Source organism: Malus sylvestris, chromosome 15, assembly GCF_916048215.2.
Source record: "Malus sylvestris chromosome 15, drMalSylv7.2, whole genome shotgun sequence".
In the NCBI taxonomy this organism is placed as follows: domain Eukaryota; kingdom Viridiplantae; phylum Streptophyta; class Magnoliopsida; order Rosales; family Rosaceae; genus Malus; species Malus sylvestris.
In genome coordinates, this window is record NC_062274.1 from 18,688,375 (window position 1) to 18,711,249 (window position 22,875).

Consider the following 22,875-nt stretch of genomic DNA (forward strand, 5'->3'; position numbering starts at 1 on the left):
GCCTGGGGCTGAGACCGTCCGACATCGTCACCTCAAAACCCTCGTGGATCTCTCCGGAGCCTCTCCATCTCCCTCCAGACCTCATACGTGCACCACGACTTCCACCGTTTCTTCCATGACATTCCTGCAGGAAATGAACCGCCTCCGCCACCGGAATCAGACTCGCATCTCCAATTCCCTTCCGACTCCGAATCCGGATCCAAAGAGGACCACGCCAAGGTTGGGTACGTTGGCCCTCCTGCTGATTTCAACTACAATCTAAAGCAAGGGATTCAGGTTGCTGTCACCACTTAATCAAGTAGGATCAATGAAGATACTTGTTTCCCGGTCTGAGAATCGGCACTACTCTAAGAGTCATGGAGAATAGAGAGCTGCTGTCGGCTCAGAAAATATGTTTCATTGTTTCTATTGGCTGTACAACCATCAAACCCCTATCAACAAATTGATGACGACGATGACGAAATCGAAGTTGTGAAGTCCCTGCCAGAGCCACTTCGTGAATTTGCTTCGAAGTTTCCTATTGAATTGGCTTCAAAAGCTGCATCATCCAATCTGGTGTTTGCAGAGCTTATTAAATGCTTCTCGAAGATGGGCTTGTCGTACTTGATTCTAAATGCCAAGGTTCGGATCGCTGGAGATTCGGGCAAGCAAAGCGGTGCTTCTAAGAGTCATGTGGATCCCCTAGTTGCTTCTAAGTCAAACGATCTGAAAAGTCATGGCCGCGTAGTGGATGAGAGACCGGAGAAGTAGTTGCAGATCATTGATAATGAAAAGGCAAGAAAGCAGAAGGAAATAAATGATTGACTTCCAATTACTTCATCAAGGAATGCAAATTGGTGGTACGCAGCTTTCCACAAGGTCAATTCCATGGTTGGAGCTGGTGTCCTAGGTCTTCCCTTTGCAACGTCCAGTCTCGGATAAGGTCCAGGATGTGTTGTAATGGTGCTCTCATGGGTGATCACTTTGTTCACGTTGTGGCAATTGATTGAGATGCATGAAATGGTTCCCGGCAAGCAGTCCAATAGGTACCATAAGCTGGAGCAACACGCCTTCGGCGAAAAGCTTGGCCTCTGGATTGTGGTACCTCAGCAGCTCGTATGCGAAGTTGATGTCAACATATTTTGTACATGGTCACAGGTGGACAATCCCTGCAGAAGATCCATAAGAAAGTGAAGAAAGACAAAGATCCCATCAAGCTCACCTACTTCATCATGATCTTTGCCTCCATGGAGTTTGTCCTCTCCCATCCCCACCAACTTCAATAACTGCCGTCAAACGACTAGCCGGTTGTGAAGCTCAATGCCTTGCATTCTGCCTCAAGCTCCAGCTGCTTCTGCACCTCCGCCATGACTGCTGCCTTTGAATGTGATTGACAAAACCAAAGTTTGCCCAACTCACACCCAAAGGCCTTCTCTCCGTCTGTGGCAAACAACAATGATGAAGAACTTCAATAAACCGCAGTCAAACGACTAGCCGGTCATGAAGCCTCGACTGCAGCTCACCGTCCGTCGAGTTCCATCCCTACAAAGCACCATATATAAAGAAAAAAAAAAAAAAAAGGGTTTTCAAATGGTGGCCAGCCACCGAAAGCAAAGAAAAGAAGTGATTGACAGGCACCATCCAAAGGAAATGATAAAAAGCAAGAAAGACAGGTCATGGTGTATGCTACTATTAGCAAGTCAAGAATGAAAAAGGAAATAGGTGGTGGAGACAGAATAATTGAAAGGAAGAAACTAGGGGGAGGACGACGAATTTCCGTCTAAAAAAATAGGGGGTAAAAGAATAGTGTGCATCAGGCACCATCTAAATAAAAAAATAAAAAATAAAATAAAATAAAAGGAGTAACACATCTTAGTCAGATATACGTTTTAGCACAACATACTGAATAAAATAAAGCATGTCCATTGATATCTCTAAGAAATTACAAATGCGTAAAAAAAAAAAAAAAAAAAAAAAAAAGGGAGCCTTCACAAATGTCACTTATGTGAAGCCTCAGTACTTGAAGCCTTAGTACTCGGCGGAACCCTAGAAGAGGGAGGCATTAGGGATGGATTATTCGGAGCCTCAATGCTTGGTCGAACTCCAGATGACAAAGGCAAAAGGTCATTCTGGAATACATCTACAAATCTCCGATTGTCACTTTGAATCCGACCTTCGGAGTCCAGCAACTGATCAAGCTTCCTCTTCATGCTCGTCGAATAATTATTTGCAAGCACATGCAACTCTCTATTCTCATACTTCAGCTGTTTGATCACTTGATTAAGAGCTACCACCTAGGCTGTCAATGATTCAACCTGGCGAGTTCGAACAAGTAAGCGTTGGCCCATGTTGGAAACAGAGTTCGCACACTGGACACTGAGAGCCTGGGACTCTCGATCAGCTAATTCATCGGACCGTCGTGAAAGTATCCTATTATCTTTAGGAGTGATAAGGTTCCTAGCTACAACCGTAGCCGTTGCTGCATCCCTCATTACAGAGTCTTCAACTGTAAGAGGGCCATTAGAAGATAAGAAGGACGGGTGCCATATATTACCCTGACGCGGTGCACCTGCGTCACTGCTGAGACTCAAATCTAAACAAATGTTAGATGGGTTAGCTATTTCCAAAAAAGATGGTAAAAGAAAAGGGTTGGAGTGAGTAAAAATCTCAGAAATACAGCAAAAACAATTTTCAAAGGCGGGCAATCTTCAAAGCGTGCAGGTTGAAAATGATTGACACCTCATTAAAAAGAAGAGGCAACACAACCACTTGTTCAAAAAAAAAAAAAAAAAAAATCGAAAAGACACCGCTCTTCGAATTTCAAAACCCGGATTTTCCTGCGTAAAATCCGTCAACACTTTTCAGATGCAGTTTCAACTTTCGGCTATCACGTGCAACTTTGCCAGAGATCACTGACAAAGTTGAAAACGTGTGGAGTCCATCATACTCACCTACCCGACTGTTGGCCGACAAAGCATGGGAGACAAGGCCACATCCACCCTGCCACTTGCTGTTGGGAGCTCACCATATAATTCGACCTCCATCCTCTATAGCAAGACTCACATCCAGCCTGACTCTTTTTCCTTGCCAAAGGCATCTGTAACCAAAACTCAGTTTTCTTCCTCCCTGGAAACGTTTCTTCAACCAAATCACATCAAAGCAAAGGTATCTCATATCACTGGGGTTGAAAGCAAGAGTATCTCATAGCATGCTTTCACCCTATCCTTTTCTTTGTCCTCCCTCTTCACTGCGAAGACAATGATAAAGAAAGCAATATGTCGGAACCTCCACTCAAGCTCCTGGTAAGGAACCGACTGCTTGGAACCTTTCATGATTGCTCACTTAGCACTGCTCTCGAAGTACCTATTGTTTCAACATTTTGTGCTTCCAGAAAAGATACCACATCTACCCAGAAAACAGATGATGCAGGTGAAGATGATACATCGAAGCATGTAGAGACAAGCGCAACAAAATACGTGCTGGTTCATCCGCTACTTCTTCAAAAGCAAAAATATCTCATATCATCGGGGTCGAAAGCAAAGGTATCTTATATCATGCTTTTTCCCCATCATTTCCCTTGCCCTTGCTCTTACCTGCAGAACAAGGAGAAAGGAAGCAATCAGTCGGAACCTGTAATTAAACGTCCGATCAGGAACTGATTGCGCGGAACCTTTGCATGGTTGCTTACCTAGCGTTGCTCTCGAGTGCTCATCTTCAACTGTTGAAGGATCTCAAATTTCCTCAGCAAATATTTCAAAACAGTTGATATGGCGTTGGCTCTTTACACTGAAGCTGCCAAGCCTGGATGAGTGGCTGAAAAGTGATGCTCTGAAGAACCATTTAAAGGCAAAGGGTTGCGCACCACTTCTACTAGGCGAAAGAAACAAGCAGAGAAGAATTCAGCATGATGAGTTGGAACAAATCATTATGGCAGGACACCCTTCTCGACCAAATTGCATAATCCAGACGGAGAGGTCTAAGTCAAAACCAAGCCTGCCATCGTTGCTATAATCAAAGAGCTCGAGAAGCTTCAACAACCTTTCACTGGCACTATCGCCGAAGAACAAAGTCTCGATAATCTTTAAAGATCAAGTCACCAACTGGAAGAAGATCCCATCAATCTTGAAGATTATACCGTTGACCAAACTGCTCAGGGTTCATATGAAAATGCTGTGAACTTCCTTGATCTTTCAAAGCATGCATATCCTGAAACTGCTCGTGGTCATGTTTAAGTTCGAGATCAAGCCTCGACAGCCCTTAAAGAAATTACAAGTCCGATTCAAGATCAAATGTCCACCACCCTTGAATCAAATCCAGTTCAAGATTAAGTATGTGGAAAGTCCCTTGGAAGAAACCAAAAAAACCCTCCAGCCCAGTTCAAGAATAAGCTGTGGAAAGTTAACAATTGGAGGAAACCAGAAAACCCTCCAACCCAGTTCAAGAATGAGCCTGTGGAAAGTCAACAATTGGAGGAAACCATAAAATCCTCTGAAACTATTCAAGATCAAAGCTGTGGAAAGTCAACAAGCGCAACAAAATACGTACCGATTCACCCATTACCAAAGCAAAAGATCATCTACCACATGAAGCTCCTTGTGGTCCAATTTCAACCTTCAAGATCAAGCCTCAACGGCCTTTGAAGAAATTTCAAACAAAGTTCAAGATCAAGCCCCAACGGCCCTTGAAGAAATCAATAACCCAGTTCAAGATCAAGCATCAACGGCCCTTGGATCAACATCTGCAGTAAGGGACTTCAAAACGCATCTTCAACACGTGGCAAGCACATGTATACGACGCGCCTTGAAGTGGGGGCATTTGTAGACATCGAAATTTTGGTAAAATAAATGTTGATCAATAATTAAAATTTCAATGTTTATGTGTCACATAAATTTTACACATAGCATGTGACTAAATGAAAAATCAAAATAAATCGGAAAAGTCATCAAACAGGACACGTGTCAACACCTGGCAGAAATGATTTATTTCATCTGATTATTTAAATCCAAAAAAATCAAGTTTTGGAATTCTATAAATAGGAGGTCAAGGCATTCATTTGGGGACACCAATTCATAACCAATTCACCTCACACCAAAACCTTGAAGCTTTGAAACTCCAAAGCTCCCAAGCAAATCCCGAAGGATCAAGAAAGCTCTCTTCGTTCTTCGTCAAATCCTCATTCAAAATCAAGCCCCGATGGTCCCTTGAAGAACTTCCACTAATTCAAGATCAAGCCCCGACGGCCCTTGAAGAAAGTGTTCATCGTCCATCATTCGTTCATCCCTAGATCAAGTCTCGACGGCCCTTTGGATCAACAACATCAAATCTACCCATTACAAAGATAGAATCAGAGGCTAAATTTGTAGAAGAGATTGTAACCCCTAAATCATTAATACAAATATTATTTTGTACACGTGTTCTTATCTCGTTCATCGCAAGAATTTCCGTGTTTACAGAAACAACTCTAGCTTCGGATGGGAGGAATCAAGGAGGTATAAAATCAGATGGTTGGGGGGGGGAAGGGGAAGTCTAGGTCGTCTTGTCCATGATCGCTGATTTCATTTCATCCATGAATTCTGGCATGACAAAAAGGGTATGGTCGTAGCACCGTCGGGCTGATGAAAGAGATGATTTTATTCATGGTTTCTTTCATGTTGCATCAACATTTGATGTTCGTGTTTTGATGATGGGTTGTGTGCAAGGAAAGTGAAGTGGACCAACCATGGTAGGATAGGAACTGGATAATGTGTTTAGGCATCTGACTTTAGGCCTTAGGCCGGAAATTGTGATTTTCGTATATCTTTTGTTGTATGATTGTATGCAACTGATGATACGTCGTACGTCGTATTGTCTCTCTTGAAGACGGCTCTTTGTTTATATTAATTGGTTGAAAAGTTGCAAATGTTCTCGCATCCGTCTTTGTGTTATTTTTGTAGGTTCAATTCAAGTTATGTGAATTCAACAGAAAGGTCCTAAAATTAAAAAATTAATACAATAAAATTAAAAAATGGTAGAAAATTAGAAAATTCATTTCTTCCGGTGCTTGTGTGCCCATATCAATGAGAATGAGAATACGGAACATTCAAAAGACACCTGTAATTTAGCACATGTCTAATGAACTCCAAAACAAAGTTAGGTTTGTTCTACCAAGATTTCAATTAAAATTATAATTATAATCCAAATACGGTACAAAAAATAATGAGGATCCTATGTTAGGATATTCAAAATTAGAGTAACTGTAAGTAGACTAAATTTGCAAATCATATAATGTGTCACCAATAGAAAATAAGCACATTAATCAACACTTAATAATAATTCAATCATCAACAACCACATCACATAATTTGCAAACTTTAGTTTAAAAATTTGTTCTCCCCTAACATTACCCTTAAAATAAATAAATAATTTAAAAAAGGATTCGAGTTTTGATTGCAAAATTAGATTGATGGAATGGTGTTTTTTGGTCAAAGATTGATGGAAGGGGTTGTGAAAACATCAAATACTCATCTAGTCTTGACTCAACTAAATACACCTTGGATCCGATTGCTCGCATTGCAAGACTCCAAGCCATGTCCCACAATCTTTGAGTCTGGGCGCGGACACAAGTAATACATGATTGTCGTCAGCTCGTGCCGGCATTTCAAGACTCCAAGCCGTGTCCCACACTCTAAGTCTAGGCACGGACACAAGTAATACATGATTGTCGTCAACTTATACCGTAAGAGATGTGATACATAGTGAGTTTAGTACGTCCCGTCAAAGCGGCTCCGAAACAAACAAAAAGGTGTGCCGCACTCACGAGGGTTTAGGTTACGATTGGTATGCAAAAACGAGTGTGAGAATGGGAAAGTACCATGAAGTGTGAAATTTTTTATGGGAAAGTACTCGTATTTTGGTTTAGTGGTTAGATATTTATGCTATAGATTTTTAATGTTGGTCTTTGGATAAATGCCAATTATTCTCATTTGGCTTTTTGGCCCCTTCCAATAACTTGCTGAAATAGAAATAGACCAACCCAGCTACCCAGCATCCCCCCAAATCCCCACACCCCCACACCCATCATCTTTCCCAAATCCCAATTTCCACCAATTCGCCCTCCAATCCAATCTCCAAATTCTATCTACTCCCTCTTCCCAATCAAAATCCCAAAACCCAAACCCCCAAATTTCCAAATTTCTCACTTCCACCCCTAGAAAATTAGGAACTTGGAATTGTCCACCCAGCGACACAGAGCGGCAGCAGCAATGGTGGTGTTCGACAAAGATGCCAGCTCCTCCACCAACACCCTACCTCCCTTCCCCCGAGAAGACACTCCACTCCTCTCCAAACCCAGCAAGCTCTCCTCCCAACCCAAAACCTTCGCCAACGTCTTCATCGCCATCGTCGGCGCCGGCGTGCTGGGTCTACCCTACACCTTCAAGAAAACCGGCTGGGTCTTCGGCTCCCTCATGCTCTTCTCCGTCGCCTTCCTAACCTACCACTGTATGATGCTCCTAATCCACACCCGCCGCAAGCTCGACTCCCTCCACGGCGGCGGCCTCTCAAAGATCGCGTCTTTCGGCGACCTGGGTTTCGTCGTCTGCGGCCCGATCGGCCGGTTCTCCGTCGACGTCATGATCGTCCTCGCCCAGGCTGGGTTCTGCATCAGCTACCTAATCTTCATATCAAACACTTTAGCCTTCGTCTTCAATTACTCAGGCCCCGACCGGATTCTTGGTCTGACCCCGAAATCAATCTACCTCTGGGGCTGTTTCCCATTCCAGTTGGGTCTGAATTCGATTCCCACCCTGACCCATCTCGCCCCTCTGAGCATATTCGCCGACGTCGTCGACCTCGGCGCCATGGGAGTTGTAATGGTAGAAGACGTCATAATCTTCCTCCAAAACAAACCGGCTCTGCAGGCGTTCGGCGGATTCTCCGTCTTCTTCTACGGCCTCGGCGTGGCGGTTTACGCCTTCGAGGGAATCGGAATGATCCTCCCCCTCGAATCAGAAGCCAAAAACAAAGAGAATTTCGGGAAAGTCCTGGCATTGTGCATGGCATTCATAGCTCTGATCTACGGATCATTCGGAGTTCTGGGTTACTTTGCATTTGGGGAAGAAACCAAAGACATAATCACCACCAATTTCGGGCAGGGCTTAGTAAGCACACTGGTCCAGCTGGGTTTGTGCATAAACCTGTTCTTCACTCTCCCATTGATGATGAACCCGGTTTTCGAAGTGGTGGAGCGGCGGTTCTGCGGCTCCACCTACTCCCTGTGGGTGCGGTGGCTGCTGGTTTTTGGAGTGAGCCTGGTGGCGCTGCTGGTGCCGAATTTTGCAGATTTTTTGTCGCTGGTGGGGAGCAGCGTGTGTGTGGCGCTGGGGTTTGTGCTGCCTGCTCTGTTTCATCTGATGGTGTTTAGGGATGAGCTGAGTTGGTTTGGGAGCGGTTTGGATGGGTGTATTGTGGTGGTGGGTGTGGTGATTGGGGTGTCTGGGACTTGGTCTTCAGTGGCTGAGATTATTGCACCCAAAGCTTGATTTTGGTTGAGCCCCTTGAGGGGTTAATCAATTAAGTTTTAATTTGCTGCTGCGGAATTGTATTTTAATGCTACGTTTGCTGATTATTTTCACCAATTGTAACAACTTAATGCAATGTGTGAGACTCACTGAGATAGTAGATATTCTTCCTTTTTATTTTTGTCTGTTGAACTGCATAACATTTACACCTCATCTCGGTGGATTGAGTAGGTACTTGTTCGAGACTGTTTCTGAAAAGGTTAAAGGTCGTTTTTGACAATTATAAAAACGATTTTTACTAGGGTTTAGAGTTTGGGGTTTTACATAACCGCTTTTTACGAGGGTTTTTATTAGGGTTTAGGATTTAGAGTTTTTCATGAATCTGGATCATAGGTGCTTATTCAGGAAGCAAATGCTTTTCTAGAAAGAACTTGGATTAACGATTTTTTTTTATAAAACACTTCTAACAAAATTGCTTCATACCATATGCAATTTCAAATAGGAGGAATTTAGAGTTTTTCAATTTCATGTTGGAATCAATAAAAAATTGTCTTCGATATTGGGTAATGTCAAAAAGGGTGTAGAAAAATGAGGAACATCCTCACCATTTTTGTGAGTAGAACTTTAATGCTATGTAGCACTAAAGGATCTTTTAGCTTTTAATTTGATTTTCACTGTTAAATTTTTTTATTTTTAATATCGAAAAAGAAATTCAGAAATTGAAATGTTTGGAAGTAATTGATTGCCATCGACAAGTCCACAACTTTATGCACTAAAACAATTTTTCTTTTGTTTTTTGCATTTTTTAAATGTAAATAGTGTCGCATATCGACACGAGCTCGACTCCGCCGTAGCACGATATTACGTCATCACGGTTTTGTTTCTGGGAACTCACACGAGAACTTCCCAGTGGGTCACCCATCCTAGGATTGCTCTCGCTTGAACTCACTTAACTTCAAAGTTCCGATGGAACCCGAAAAATGCCTCGTGCTATAGGGAGGTGAGCATGTACATATAAGGCATAGACGATCCACTTCCCTGGGCGATGTAGGATCTAACAATCTACCCCCTTAGAGGCCTGACGTCCTTGTCAACACACTTGTACCTGACGTCCTTGTCAGCACACTTGTACCTGACGTCCTTGTCAGCACACTCATACCAAACGGCATAGTGGCTCTGATACCATTTTGTCACATCCCATATCGGTATAGTCCACTTTGGGACCCAGCACACTTGTACCTGACATCCTTGTCAGCACACTCGTACCTGACGTCCTTGTTAGCACACTCATACCAAGCGGCATAGTGGCTCTGATACCATTTTGTCACATCCCATATCGGTATTGTCCACTTTGGGACCCAGCCACGCCATCACGGTTTTGTTTCTGGGAACTGACGCTAGAACTTCCTAGTGGGTCACCCATCCTAGGATTGCTCTCGCCCGAACTAGCTTAACTTCGGAGTTCCGATGAAACCCGAAGCCAGTAAGTTCCCAAAAGGCCTCGTGCTATAAGGAGGTGAGCATGTACATATAAGGTATAAATGATCCACTCCCTTGAACGATGTGGGATCTAACAAATAATACTAATATATGTCGCATATTGATAATATTATCACTATCTAAGTGCCCCTATTTTATATTAATTCTTTATTTTTTTTCAAGCTAAACAATTCAATTGGTGCTAATATTGTAATATTATTCAGTCACTAATTTAATAACTAAGATTAAATATAAGGAAAATTAATGAAAATGACTTGAAAACTTTGAGTTTTTACGATAAGGACAAAATAAAAGGTAAAGTGAATAGTACCATGTTTGACTTTTTAGTGTAAAAATGTGATTTTTCGTTAAAGTGAACAATACCGCGGACTTTTCGTTAAAACTCCCTAAATATATTGGATTTAACCATAAAGCAAAACAAAGGGGTAAACCATCAAACGCATTTTCAACATCTATCAATGATATGTGGATTGAGAGAAAAGAGAAACCTTTTTGAAGAATTTTAGATGTATTTTTGCTCACTACCTTTAAGTAATTTCAAATTTTAAATTCATTCAACGGATATAAATAAGATGAGAAACGTCACAATCACTTAAACACAGTGAAAAAAACTATTTACTAAGAAATTACCCATTGGATTCTCGCGATAAAAATACACGTAGCTCGCCCGCATGAGGCAGGTGAACCCTTGGAATATGGGCCAATATTGGAGACATGCTACGGTTAAATACAGCCCAAGAACCTTTTGAGCTCAATAAGGTTTAATAAGGCAGGAAGCCCAACAAGATCAACTGATGGACCAATACTCTAAAAATCCAGGCCCAATCACAAGCCTAATTCATGACACGTGTAGTGATCCAGAAATCATGGACTCTTAGTTGCGTATCAATCATTCAAATTACGAATTGACTGCATGGGCAGGATAAGGTTCTTCTTATCCAATATGGGAATAGGCCAATCTTTTATAAGCCTGTAAGATTTTTTCTCTTCATTCATGTGAGATTCTTTTATTTTCACATCATCGCACACCAAACTAATACGGCATACTTTATTAGATTTGATGACACTTACGGTTTTAATTAATCAACACAACAACATACAACGAAAATTGTAGGTTAACTCGTAAAAAATATTCACGTCGACATCCTGAATTGAATTTCTACTCATGATCATATATCTCTTGTTGGAACAAAGGATAAACCAAACAAGGACTTGTAACGCCCCAAATGTTCCAGGATTTAGACTTTATTAGAAAAGGGGATAGCCATAAAGAAATAAAAGATTATTGAGCAGGTGGCTAACACCCATCAAACCATCATCAACCCCTTTCCAACTCCACATAAAAACCGATCACTTCAATCCACCTAACGAGTACAACCACCCGTTCCCCCTTATATTGGCCACCTCTTACTCATCTTCTTTTTTAGTGATTTCCCATAAAACAAAACAAAAACCCAAAATCTCCAATTTTGCAAGTTCACACCATCACAATAAAAAAATAGTGTAATATTTTAAAGTACAAGATATGGACCATGACGTATATTTGTATATCTTTGTAGATATTGAGCCACATAAAGAGTCAGCTATTATTTAAAGGGAAATTTTATTTGAATTCATCTAACCTCTTTCTACACTCAATTTACTGTCTTCACCCATATTATTTTTTTATTAAAGAATTAATATATCTTTAAACCCAAATTTATTACCTAAAATACCCTCTCAAACCCAATTCAAAATGAAAAATTATCTTTACACTCATTCTCTTTATAAAATAACATTTCTAATTGAATTTTTTTTTTCAAAGAGGCTTCCTTTGCCCCTCTATAATGGCATATGCCATATAGGACTAGTATTTACATGGATGCTTTTTTTCTTTTTGCTACCACAACCCATCCATGGACTTGGGATCCAAGAGATCATTTCATAGACTTGAATTTTCCAAGAGAATGTTATGCAAGCTCCAGTTCAGTCATTTTTAAATGAGCATTTTCATGTACTTTTTAAGAAGTGACATAGAGCTGGGTGCTTTGCTGCTATGTTAATAAACAACTAAACAAATTGGAGCTATTTTGAATAAAAAAGGTGCAAGACATGGCACCCGCTAGTTCGTGGTTAAGGTTGAGCAATCTTTATTTGCACAAAAAATCAAGTTTTATGTCTTTGCAGTACTAATCAAAAGTCTTTGCACTGGTGTTTTGGGGCGCATATAGACGGTAGAAAAAAAAACAAATATAATATAATATAAAAAAATATGAAATTTAATCCAAATAAGAAGCAAACAAACAAAATATCCATAAATCGAGTCATATCTTAGTTGGAGAATTAAAAACTTCAAAATCACCATCCATCAATAGAAAAGCTTGTTTTTCTCTATCAAAGCTATTAGGGTTTTAGTCATAATAAACGTAAGATAAACAAATGGTGATGCTAGAGTTTAATTATAGTATGTGGGTCTATTGATAAATTTGATTTTTATTATTAATTTCATTTTGTACTTAATAGTAATTATGCAATAGGGTAAAATAAACAATTAACATTTAAAATTTAAGTTGGGTGTAGAAAAATATTAAATGAGTTTAAATAAAATTTCCCTTATTTAAGTATTAAACTGTAATACTAGTTATCCCAACGTTTATCCGTTAACAATTAAAAATGAGAATTATTATTAACACTCTAAATATCTTTATAGATGTTGAGCCACATAAAAAGTCATCTATTATTTAAGTATAAGTACAAATATAATACGTCATCATTGAGTTAAACTTAAATATCTCGTCTACAATTAAAAAAATAATATCGTAATATCACTAAACAACAGAAATAATTATTCCAACGTTTATCCGTTAACAATTAAAAAATTAAATTCGGTGTCATAAAAAAGTCGCCATCACGAAGGGGCAAAATGAGAAAACACCCACTTTCCTCGGAAAGACCCACCGCACCCAGGGAAAATGCCAGCAATAGCAACCAACTAGAAAGAAAAAAAAAAGAAGGAAAGCAAAGAGAAAAAAGTGGAGAGACATCAGAGGAGAGAGAGAGGAAGGCTTCCTGTTGAAGACCACACAATCCTCCATTAATCCATTTTAATCTCAGACATAGACAGAGAAAGTAGAGAGAGAAACACAAGGAAGAGTGGGTGAGTCTCCTTTCTCATTGCAACGGAGTCGTCGATTCAAATCCAGCAAACTTGCCATTTTTAGCTTTTACCCATCATTTCAAATCGCCTTCCATTGTCGAAATCGCAGAAAAGGTCGTTGCTTTTCGATTGTTGGGTTCGGATTCAGGAAACCCAGTTCGAATTTGGATCGGGAGAGGAAGGAAACCCTGTTGATCAAACGCCATGTCGTGCTCATCTTCATCCGGGTCGGAGGAGGACGATGAGGGCATCGACTCCTACAGGAAAGGAGGCTACCACGCCGTCAGGGTCGGCGATCAGTTCAACGGCGGCCGCTACGTGGCCCAGAGGAAGCTGGGTTGGGGTGAGTTCTCCACCGTCTGGCTCGCTTACGACACCACCACCTCTGTAAGCCAAGCTTCTTCTTCGTTTCATTCATTTTTTTTGTGTCATTAAATGTTTCTTTTTGTTATTAGTTATTGGTATGAAATCTTTTCTGGATTACATGTAAATCGGGAAATTTATTTGCTTTTCATTTATAATTTACATTTGTTTCTCGACTTTAGCATTTTTCTGTATATTCTGATACTTAAATGTTTAAGATCTTCCTTAATCTATTCGAATTTGCATTTTTCCGTGCATTTTTTGTTGTTGATGTATGATTTGATTTAATTTTCAACCCTTTTAGATTGTTTTCGATTCGATATTTGATCACTTTGGATATAGACTGAAGATTTGATTTTTTTCAACAAGACATTATCTTCATGTGTTCTGTATATGCAGTAATGCTGAATGCATAATTTCTCCGTGTTTTCGTGTTACGATTGTAAACTTTGGTTCATTACTTCCATTTTTGGCTCTTTCGTTGCTCCATGCATCTGCATGAAGTAAATGATTCGTAGGAAAGAATAATATGTTACTTCAGTTAATCCGATTGTTGCGTCATCTTATGTCTCTTTTGTATTTCTTAGACGTACGTTGCTCTTAAGATTCAGAAAAGTGCAGCGCAGTTTGCTCAAGCTGCTCTTCATGAGATTGCAATTCTTTCCAATATCGCGGACGGTGACCCCACGCACTCCAAGTGTGTTGTGCGGCTGATAGACCATTTTAAGCATGCAGGTCCGAACGGGCAGCATCAGTGCATGGTCCTTGAATTTCTTGGTGATAGCTTACTTCGGCTGATCAAGCATAACCGTTACAAAGGCCTTAAATTAAATAAAGTTAGGGAGATCTGCAAATGCATATTGATAGGTCTCGACTATTTGCATCGAGAACTTGGTATCATCCACACTGACCTAAAACCCGAAAACATCCTTCTTTGTAACACCATCGATCCTGCCAAAGATCCAGTCAGGGCTGGCCTCACACCAATTCTAGAAAGACCTGAAGGGAACCTGAACGGTGGAGCCACCATGACTCTTATTGAGAAAAAGTTGAAAAGGAGGGCAAGGAGGGCAGTTGCTAAGATTTCGTTGAGAAGAGAATCTATGGGAGGTAATGAACCTCCCAAGCCTGAAAGAAACCTAGATGGGATTGATGTAAAGTGCAAGGTTGTTGATTTCGGAAATGGATGTTGGGCCAACAAGCAACTTGCGGAAGAGATTCAAACAAGGCAGTATAGAGCTCCTGAAGTTATACTGCGATCTGGTTACTCATACCCAGTTGATATGTGGTCATTTGCCTGCACTGCATTTGAACTTGCGACTGGCGACATGTTGTTCGCTCCAAAGGTGGGACAAGGCTTTAGTGAGGATGAGGTAAAGATGGTTTCACTTTTACACCATTGTATTAAAGTTTTATGACAATGTTGCGAATGTTTGTGTAGCATACTCACGGATTTGTCGCAAAAAAAGTTATAAATATTATCCGTTTTTCCATATTTGAAAATTGAATAAACCCTATTTTTTGCCTTTTAAAAGCTTTGAACCCCAGCTCCCAAGATAATTCTAATATATGTAGACGGGAATTTCTCTCTACGAACAATTTGACATTTTGAATTTGGTTAATGTTATCGACTGTCTTTATTTCTTGTGAATTACTTGGAGTTTGTCAAATTTGTGCGATTGGTCATGTTTTGTAGAGAGTACTCTATTTTCCACTGCCTTCTGCTTACTGGTTTGCAATCGAAATATTTGTTGGATTGATTTCAGGACCACCTTGCGTTGATGATGGAACTCCTTGGAAAGATGCCTCGAAAGGTGATATTTTAATCCTTCATCGCACTTATATTTCTCCAAGACATTTGTCTGATGCCATTCATCTCTTATGCTTGGGTTTTCAGGTAGCGATTAGCGGAGCTCGTTCCAAGGACTTCTTTGACCGACATGGTGATCTAAAGAGAATCCGAAGGCTGAAGTTTTGGCCACTTGATAAAATACTGATGGATAGGTACAAATTTTCAGAGACCGATGCTCGGGAGTTTGCAGATTTCCTTTGTCCAATTTTCGACTTTGCACCAGAGAAGCGGCCAACAGCCCAGCAGTGCCTGCAACATCCGTGGATCAATCGCAGTACTTCGAACCAGAGCGAGATGAAAAGCAAGTCAAATGTGGAAAAGGTGAATGTTGGGATGAGCAACCCGCATATTAAGGTTGGCAAGTGAAGAAAAAGATTGAAGGATGACGGTGCTGGCAACTCCTACCGCACCATTTCTAAGGCTTCCGAACAACTCCACCCCGCACGTACGACCCTATTGATTGCGATTTAATTTTGTTTGTTACTCGACTAATAAGAATCATTATTTTTTTTATTAACTATAACTATAAGAGTTGTAAATTAGTAACGATTTTTGTGAGAAAAACGACGCCGAAAAATTCGGATAGAGAATTCGACTGTCGTTTTGGATATATGCCCCTGGTGGCTTGTATACACATGCATGTGTTCCCACACCCTGTATACTGATGATGATTGATGACTTTCTTGATTGATTTAGGGTTTTAGGTTTCTTAATCCCTTCTTGACTTTTGTTTTGCTCTCTAATCCTAATCCTATTCCCAATTTCTTGAGAATGGAAGATGAATGCATCTTCTGTACAGATTCCAGATTCGTGCTTAACGGGAACATAATTCAATGGATTGTGATGAGCCTATACTCGAATAGAGAATGTGTGAATTGTCGATTTAACTACTACATTTTAATTGGAATTTGGTTATTCACCGTGTACAAGAATTCCTGCTAAGCATCCATGGTTGAATGGTTAAAACTCCAATATAAGATGGCGTTAAGAGTTTGATAAGAGCGCACATCTTCAGCACGAGGGAATATTTAATCAAAACATTAATTAATTATTGCTGTAACAATTTAAACCCTAATAAAGAACAGTGAATATCTCGATCAAACTCCTTACCTACTTTTTATTTATTGTGACATAACAGTCCACCAATCCGTGTTCGTTTATCTTTTCGATTGTTCGATCAGGTGGGAAGTGGGCGGGCTGGTCCTAAACATTAATAAATAAACTGACTTATAACAAATCAATTGACAAATGAAATGAGTTTTTATTATTTTTTGCATCTGAAAGTTAAGTTCTACATGCTTAACTCAAGTAGTCAGTCTAATGGTATTCATGTTCTTTTAGAATGAGAAATTTTATATTCGAATCATCGTAGATGACAAATTCGAACCAATTTAAACAGCTCATTAAATGATTTTATTCAACTCCCTCTCTTCTTAATATAAAAATATCAATGCACTACAAACAAATGAAACCCAAGTGTGATCACCGTCCCCAACATACAGCGGGCCCACTTCGGAAAAATAAAGGTTTCATGCCTCTGTTTTTTGTTACTGCAGACGTACAACAGCAACTTCTGAAACTATTAACTATGGCAATGTACTGACATCATGAATTTTTTTTTTTAATTTTTAGTATACGTTAGGGATACGGAGATGCAAAATGTCGGCTGAAAAGCTTTTATAATGAAAGAGTAAAATATTTATATGATGATTTATTCGCGCTTATTTTAATTTTCAACACTCTCATAATTTATGGCGTTGGATTGAATGAGTTGAATCAAAAGACTTCAACACACTTTCTCAATTTCTGGCGTTGGATTGAACGAGTTGAAGATGATCAAAAGATATAAATTAACATCAAGTGTGAAAGGTAGAATGAGTATAATAAAAAGTAAATATAATTTTTTTTTATCCATTTTTAGAAGATAAGCCCCATGAGTTATAGAGAAAAATAAATGAGATCTCAAATTTATACCATTGGAGTAGAATGAAATATAAATGTGATTTTGATATTTCAGATTTGCATCTTTCTACTAGAGATGCTCTAACAGTATATCCATTTACTGTTAGGTCTGGTTACTAGGTTGTTGATTAAGGATCTAACTGTTAACATTGGCCCTTTTAGGCCCACCCAACGACATAAGCCCTGGGAAAGACCAAGAAGCCCAAGGCCTATAGAGTTCGAAAAGAGGGCCGACCCTAGTGCTTAGGCCAACTGGGATAAAAGAAGGATTACACGACCACGCAGAACGCGTGGGCATGCTGACAACTTTATGGCACAAGTCTTCAATGACAGAACTAATCTAGTGCTACTCATACTATTCAATGTGCAGATAACAGTAGTGACCTAGGATGGGACGTAAGGGCAATTAGGGCAGTGCTTAGCAAAGCGACGCAGAGTAACCGAGGTTCGAGTGAGATGCTCGGGCGACTTGGGTGTTGAAAAGACGTGTCATCTGACTGCTAGAATGTCACTTTGCTGTCGAAGGCATGGCCAAATAGGTGAAAAGTTGTTAGTAAGTTAGTACAAGCGGTTGGCACATTGAATGTTAGTTTGAGAGACCTCAAGAGGGTAAGGCCTATATAAAGGGGTAGAGACCTCCATTATGGGGGTCAGACGAATTGGAGAAAATAGAGTTAATGTATTAGCCGAGCACTATTTATCTTTGAAATCAATATATTAAGAGCAACACAGTGGATGTAATTTAGTTTTGAGGGGTAAGCCACTTATATCATTGAGTCCATTAATTTTAGCTCATCTTGCAAGGCCATTTAGTTTCATTTAGTTAAGTTTGTTAACCTTATAATTTGAGTGTTAACACTAACAATTGAAAATCTCAATGTTTAAAATGTACCCAAACATACTAGAAATTTTCAAAGTGAAAATTTTGAAGGCTGAAAAAAGGAAGTGAAAATCTTCCTACATCTTACTCGCCAGTAAATGAAACACCTACATTTGAGTTCCTCTCTGGCGGGTGGATGCCACACCCGAACTCAGCTCTCTCCAGTGAGCTCGTGCCCAATATTTTTTTGAGATTTAGGTGGCTGTTGGATTGGTTGGTAGCATATTATTTTAGACGTTTTAGAAGTATTTTAGTTTTGCTCTTTAAGGTTAGTTTTAGTTATTTGACTTGAAAAGTTCAAAGGATATGTCATGAAAAGGTAAATGATTCCAATTAATATTTGGCTCCGAAAGCCTTAAATCTCGAAGTAAGATTTTCTCCTCTCTCATCCCCTTCCTTTCTATTTCACTTTCATTTTTGTCTCTCTCTATAAAAAAAAAGTCAAAACTAGATGTTGATAATCGTGATTGACTGTTCAAAAAGGAGGAGATTGAAGGAGAGGAAAATTTGAAGGGAAGAGAATCCTACAATGTGGAACTGTACTACTAGTTCAATATGGAATTTTCCTTTTTAGCATAGACCGGCTGATAATGTAAATCGAGATTCATAACTATTAAATTTTTAGTCATTCAATTATTGGTTAAGGGTTCATAGTTATAAATCTCGATCTGTTCTAAAATTTTCACTCATTGTAATATGAAAAACAAGACAGTGTTTAAATTGCTGCTTTCATGATGAATTTACGGTTCGAATTACCGGAAAAAAGTCGGTATCATACGAGGTTCAGTTGCCGAAAACTGATACTGCCAAATGTCGAGAACCGATCGTCTTTTCTAATCGAAGGACAATCATTGTTCTTTTTTATATTGCAACAGCAAAGCACCTAAGTTACCAGATCACAGAGGATTAGTTCATTGATTTCATGAAGAATTTACCCCATTTATGGAAAGAATTAACCCCCTTCATTAGTTTCATGAAGCAACAATCTCAGACAGTAAAAATTTCAAATGAATATAATTACCGAAGACAATGAGAGTTGTTTACATCTATGAGCACACCAGCAGTAATTATTGTGCAACATATCAACAAAACACTAGACATTCTAATTGCATCCCTGTTATCTCAGCTTCCCGAGCAACAGGCGATTCGGACGAGCGGGTAAACCACGACGGATGCAAGTAATGTAACATCTAAATTTACAAGTAGTCAGTTTCAAGTTCATTACAAACCCAGACGGAGCGGAAGAAAAAAGGGTAATGAAATAAGGCCGTTTTCTATAAGACGTGAAATCGTGAATCCTACCTCAGCTATCCAATCCTAACTCATAGCTCACCACAACAATATCGTTTCGACATCAAGATTGCATGACTTTGTTTTGATTCAAGCACGCCGGAGCCTTAAAATCCTTGCATTTCCACACCGGTGTGGCTTCAATTGGCAACATACTATCGGCAGAAGACTCCACAGGGAACAAAGGCTTCTTTGCGGCAGTAGGGTTACCCATGTTCATGTCAATCAATGGGGTGCCTCGTGCATCCGTATCTTCTTTCAGATTTGCTTGATCCCTGAAGGTGCAATTGCTCAACGGCAACTTTTTTAGCTTCACTCTTCCCCTCTTTTTACCGGTGGTACTCGCAGCATCCCAATTTTTCTCCGTACGACTTGATTCTGCTTCTCCATTATCCATCTCCATTCGACCTGCTCTATCAGGTCCACCATTTTCGTACATGTCTTGGATGGTGCCTTCAACGTTGACCTTATCTGCTACAGAATGTCCATTGCAAGTAGACGCTGGGCCTTGTTCCAATACAATTACCCCATTGGGAACCCTAACTTTCTCGGAACCATGTGAAATTTTAGGCTTCTTGTGTTTATGACCCTTGCCGTCAGCACTTGATGAATTCTTCGTAATTCTCGGAGAGCTATTTATAGCTCTGTGCAATTTCCGGGCCAACTCTTCGTCCTTCTTACAATTTTCAATTGGTTGGTATTTTTTGTACAAGAGCTGAACTGGAACATGCTTCTTCAGCTTGTTCTTTTTCAGGTGTTTTTCCTTGCCTGCTGCCTCTTCGGAAAAAGAGGCAACCAAATCTAAAGCACTCTTCGCTGCAGCCACTGCCTTTGCAGCTATTGCAGCTTTTTCCTCAGCTGCAGTTCTCGCAACCTCTGCAGCCTTTGCTGCAGCAGCAGCAGCCGAATTCGAGACCTCTACCAGCTCCTCGGGCGAAAGATTAGTATGAGAACTCAATATACTGTTGAGGCGAGTGTTAAATTCACTTGAAGAATGCGAAGAAGAAGAAGATGCAGAAGCCGAAGCTGATGCTGAATCTGCAGCTGCAACTGAAGTAGCAACTAGAGACAGCCATGCAGTACTATCACCCTCCGGACTCTGTTTCTTCAATCCAGCAAGCAGACGCTTTCGTGGAGGTAGAAGGACGTCAGCGTCCAAATGATTGACATCACAGATGTTTGCCTCCATCAGTACGCTTCCAGTATACCCCTTTTACACTGCAATGATAATTACTCTCCACAGAGGGGAAATGACCACACCATCTACATAACAATAAGAATTCAATCAAGTTTCGATGAAAAGACAAGTACTTGATATATGAAATACCCAAATAGAAAAACCCTAAAAATGTTGAGGAATACTAAGGCCTACTAAACCCAAAACCGAAATCAAATCAACATACACAAATCGTTTGCTTACTGGTGAAAAAACCCGGAGGAAAAGAAAGAAACTTCAAATCAAAATACACAAATTGGTGGCTTCAATTTTCGATAAAACTTAAACCACAATAACCTCGACTAAATCCTGGGAGTTTACATAGCTAAATTGAGTTCCTTTCTTCTTCCTCAATCATCCTAGTAACTTAAGATAATGAAAAACAACCGGAAAACCACAAATTACCTTGCCCTTATCCAACCCTCAAAATTTTCCTGAGAAACAAACAAAACTTAATCAAAACCGCATCCAACAATTCAACAACAACAACAACAAGGCAGCTGAATCATAAGCATCACAATCACAGCAAAATTCAAACACACCAACTCAAATTAATCACGCAAACAAGATCGGAAGCAGGCAAACAAACGGACAATAATCCGAACCAATCCGTAATCCCAAAAAGCTCAATTCACTAGAATTCAACAAATCAATGCAAGGTTCAACTGCCATTACCGATAATTCTATCAAAATTCAATACAAAATGATCAGAACAGAGAGAGGAGGGCAAGCAAAAAAAATACCTGATCTTATTGCTAAAAATTTGTCTCGTCTCCTTGAGACAAAGGAGAGAGATAAACGGCAGAGCTGTAATTAGGGTTTTCAGGGGGAGAGAGAGGTGGAAGAAAAATCAGGGTGGTGGAAGAAAAATGGAAGATGTTGTTTGTTCCCCCTATATATAAATAAATAAATATATATATATAAATATATATATATATATATATATATATATTTTCGATTGGTTCTGGTTCTAGAATCCCAAAATCCCCACAATTAAACCCACCATTTTTATTTCTTATTTTTACCCCCAATTTATTCACTCTCTCCTCATCTCATGCCACCATGGCATCACCATGCATTCATGCTTTTGCTTATTCATTCCATGACAAATGCTAAATAATGTATTAAAAGTGAGATTTTTTATAAATTTTTTGTTATTTTATGTTTTTGACATATATTTTATAATCTTGGAACGCAACAGAAAATTAACATTAAACTATGAAGTAACAGAGAATCTATGGACTAATGTTAATTCATTTATGAATGCCAAGTTCATCTTTTCTCAAGTTTGTTATTAACTGAATTAATTATTTTCCTTTTTTAATAGATTCAAACTCGAACATTAACCAACTGAGTTACAAGTGATTGACCGACCTAATTAGCAGTAAGTAATTTGGATTGGACCGACTTGGATAGATTAGCTCTTTTTTTTTTGGTTGAAAGGGTATGTAATCATGACTGATTTTTGTTTTAGGTGGTGGTTAATTGAGTTTTATATTGAATAATGTTGTATTGTCCAAATCCTAACTTGATGGACATTGGATACTAACTAAACTTAATCTTGAGCATGTTAGGTTTAAGTAAATTACTCCTCTACCCGTTGTCCTAATTTTTTTAATTTTTAACATGGAGAGCTTGCTTAGTGTTACTCTTATTTATTAATTTAGATATTTATTTTTATCGCAAAGAGCTTGGTTAGTGTTACTCTTATTTAATAATCATATATCTATTTATCTGATATGGATATAAATAAATATAGGGGTAGATTCGTAATTTACCAGAAGACATCAGCTTCAAGTGAAAGGGATAACGACTGCTTGAATATGTGAATTACATTACCTGCGGGATACTTTTACATGTCGCCTGTCAGCCTTCTATAAAAGGAAGGGGATCCTCTCCGGAAACCCTTCCATCAACTTCATCCAATCATCTAATTTAGACTTTTAAAATTTAATCTAACAGCTAAAGTTAATATAACTTTTTAAAAATGATTTTCTGTTTGTAACCGTTGAATCAAATTTATAAGGTCTAAATTGATTGATTTGATAGATTTTGTGGAAGAGATACAGAGAGGATCCCTTTCCTCCTATAAAATAAATAGAAGCACATATACCGCTCAAGCGCCACGTGTTAGGGTTGCTACTATCAGCCAATGACGTTCCAACTGTGATTCACCTAGGCCATGCCGCGTGTACGATT

At 39.4% G+C, this 22,875-nt stretch overlaps 3 protein-coding genes across 4 annotated transcripts; 2 read left to right on the forward strand and 1 right to left on the reverse strand.

Annotated features, from left to right (window-relative positions):
• The first annotated feature begins 6,846 nt into the window (after window positions 1–6,846).
• Window positions 6,847–8,654, forward strand: LOC126602360 (amino acid transporter AVT3B-like). Its single transcript, XM_050269202.1, has one exon. It carries the CDS (start codon window positions 7,221–7,223, stop codon window positions 8,496–8,498), a length of 1,278 nt encoding a protein of 425 aa, XP_050125159.1. The 5' UTR covers window positions 6,847–7,220; the 3' UTR covers window positions 8,499–8,654.
• Window positions 8,655–12,915: 4,261 nt separating this feature from the next.
• LOC126602359 (uncharacterized) lies at window positions 12,916–16,041 on the forward strand. Its single transcript, XM_050269201.1, has 5 exons — window positions 12,916–13,113; window positions 13,223–13,500; window positions 14,064–14,849; window positions 15,243–15,290; window positions 15,374–16,041. The coding sequence occupies exons 2-5, from the start codon at window positions 13,318–13,320 to the stop codon at window positions 15,692–15,694; spliced, it is 1,338 nt and encodes a 445-aa protein (XP_050125158.1). The 5' UTR covers window positions 12,916–13,113; window positions 13,223–13,317; the 3' UTR covers window positions 15,695–16,041.
• Window positions 16,042–19,157: 3,116 nt separating this feature from the next.
• On the reverse strand, window positions 19,158–21,586 carry LOC126602361 (uncharacterized). Of its 2 annotated transcripts, XM_050269203.1 has the most exons (3): window positions 21,420–21,579; window positions 21,082–21,110; window positions 19,158–20,723 (listed from the first exon to the last, which is right to left on the reverse strand). In XM_050269203.1, exon 3 carries the CDS (start codon window positions 20,647–20,649, stop codon window positions 19,525–19,527), a length of 1,125 nt encoding a protein of 374 aa, XP_050125160.1. In that variant the 5' UTR covers window positions 20,650–20,723; window positions 21,082–21,110; window positions 21,420–21,579; the 3' UTR covers window positions 19,158–19,524. The 2 variants fall into 2 exon arrangements, with proteins under 2 accessions (XP_050125160.1, XP_050125161.1); XM_050269204.1 differs by lacking the exon at window positions 21,082–21,110 and having other exon boundaries at window positions 21,420–21,586.
• Window positions 21,587–22,875: the final 1,289 nt, after the last annotated feature.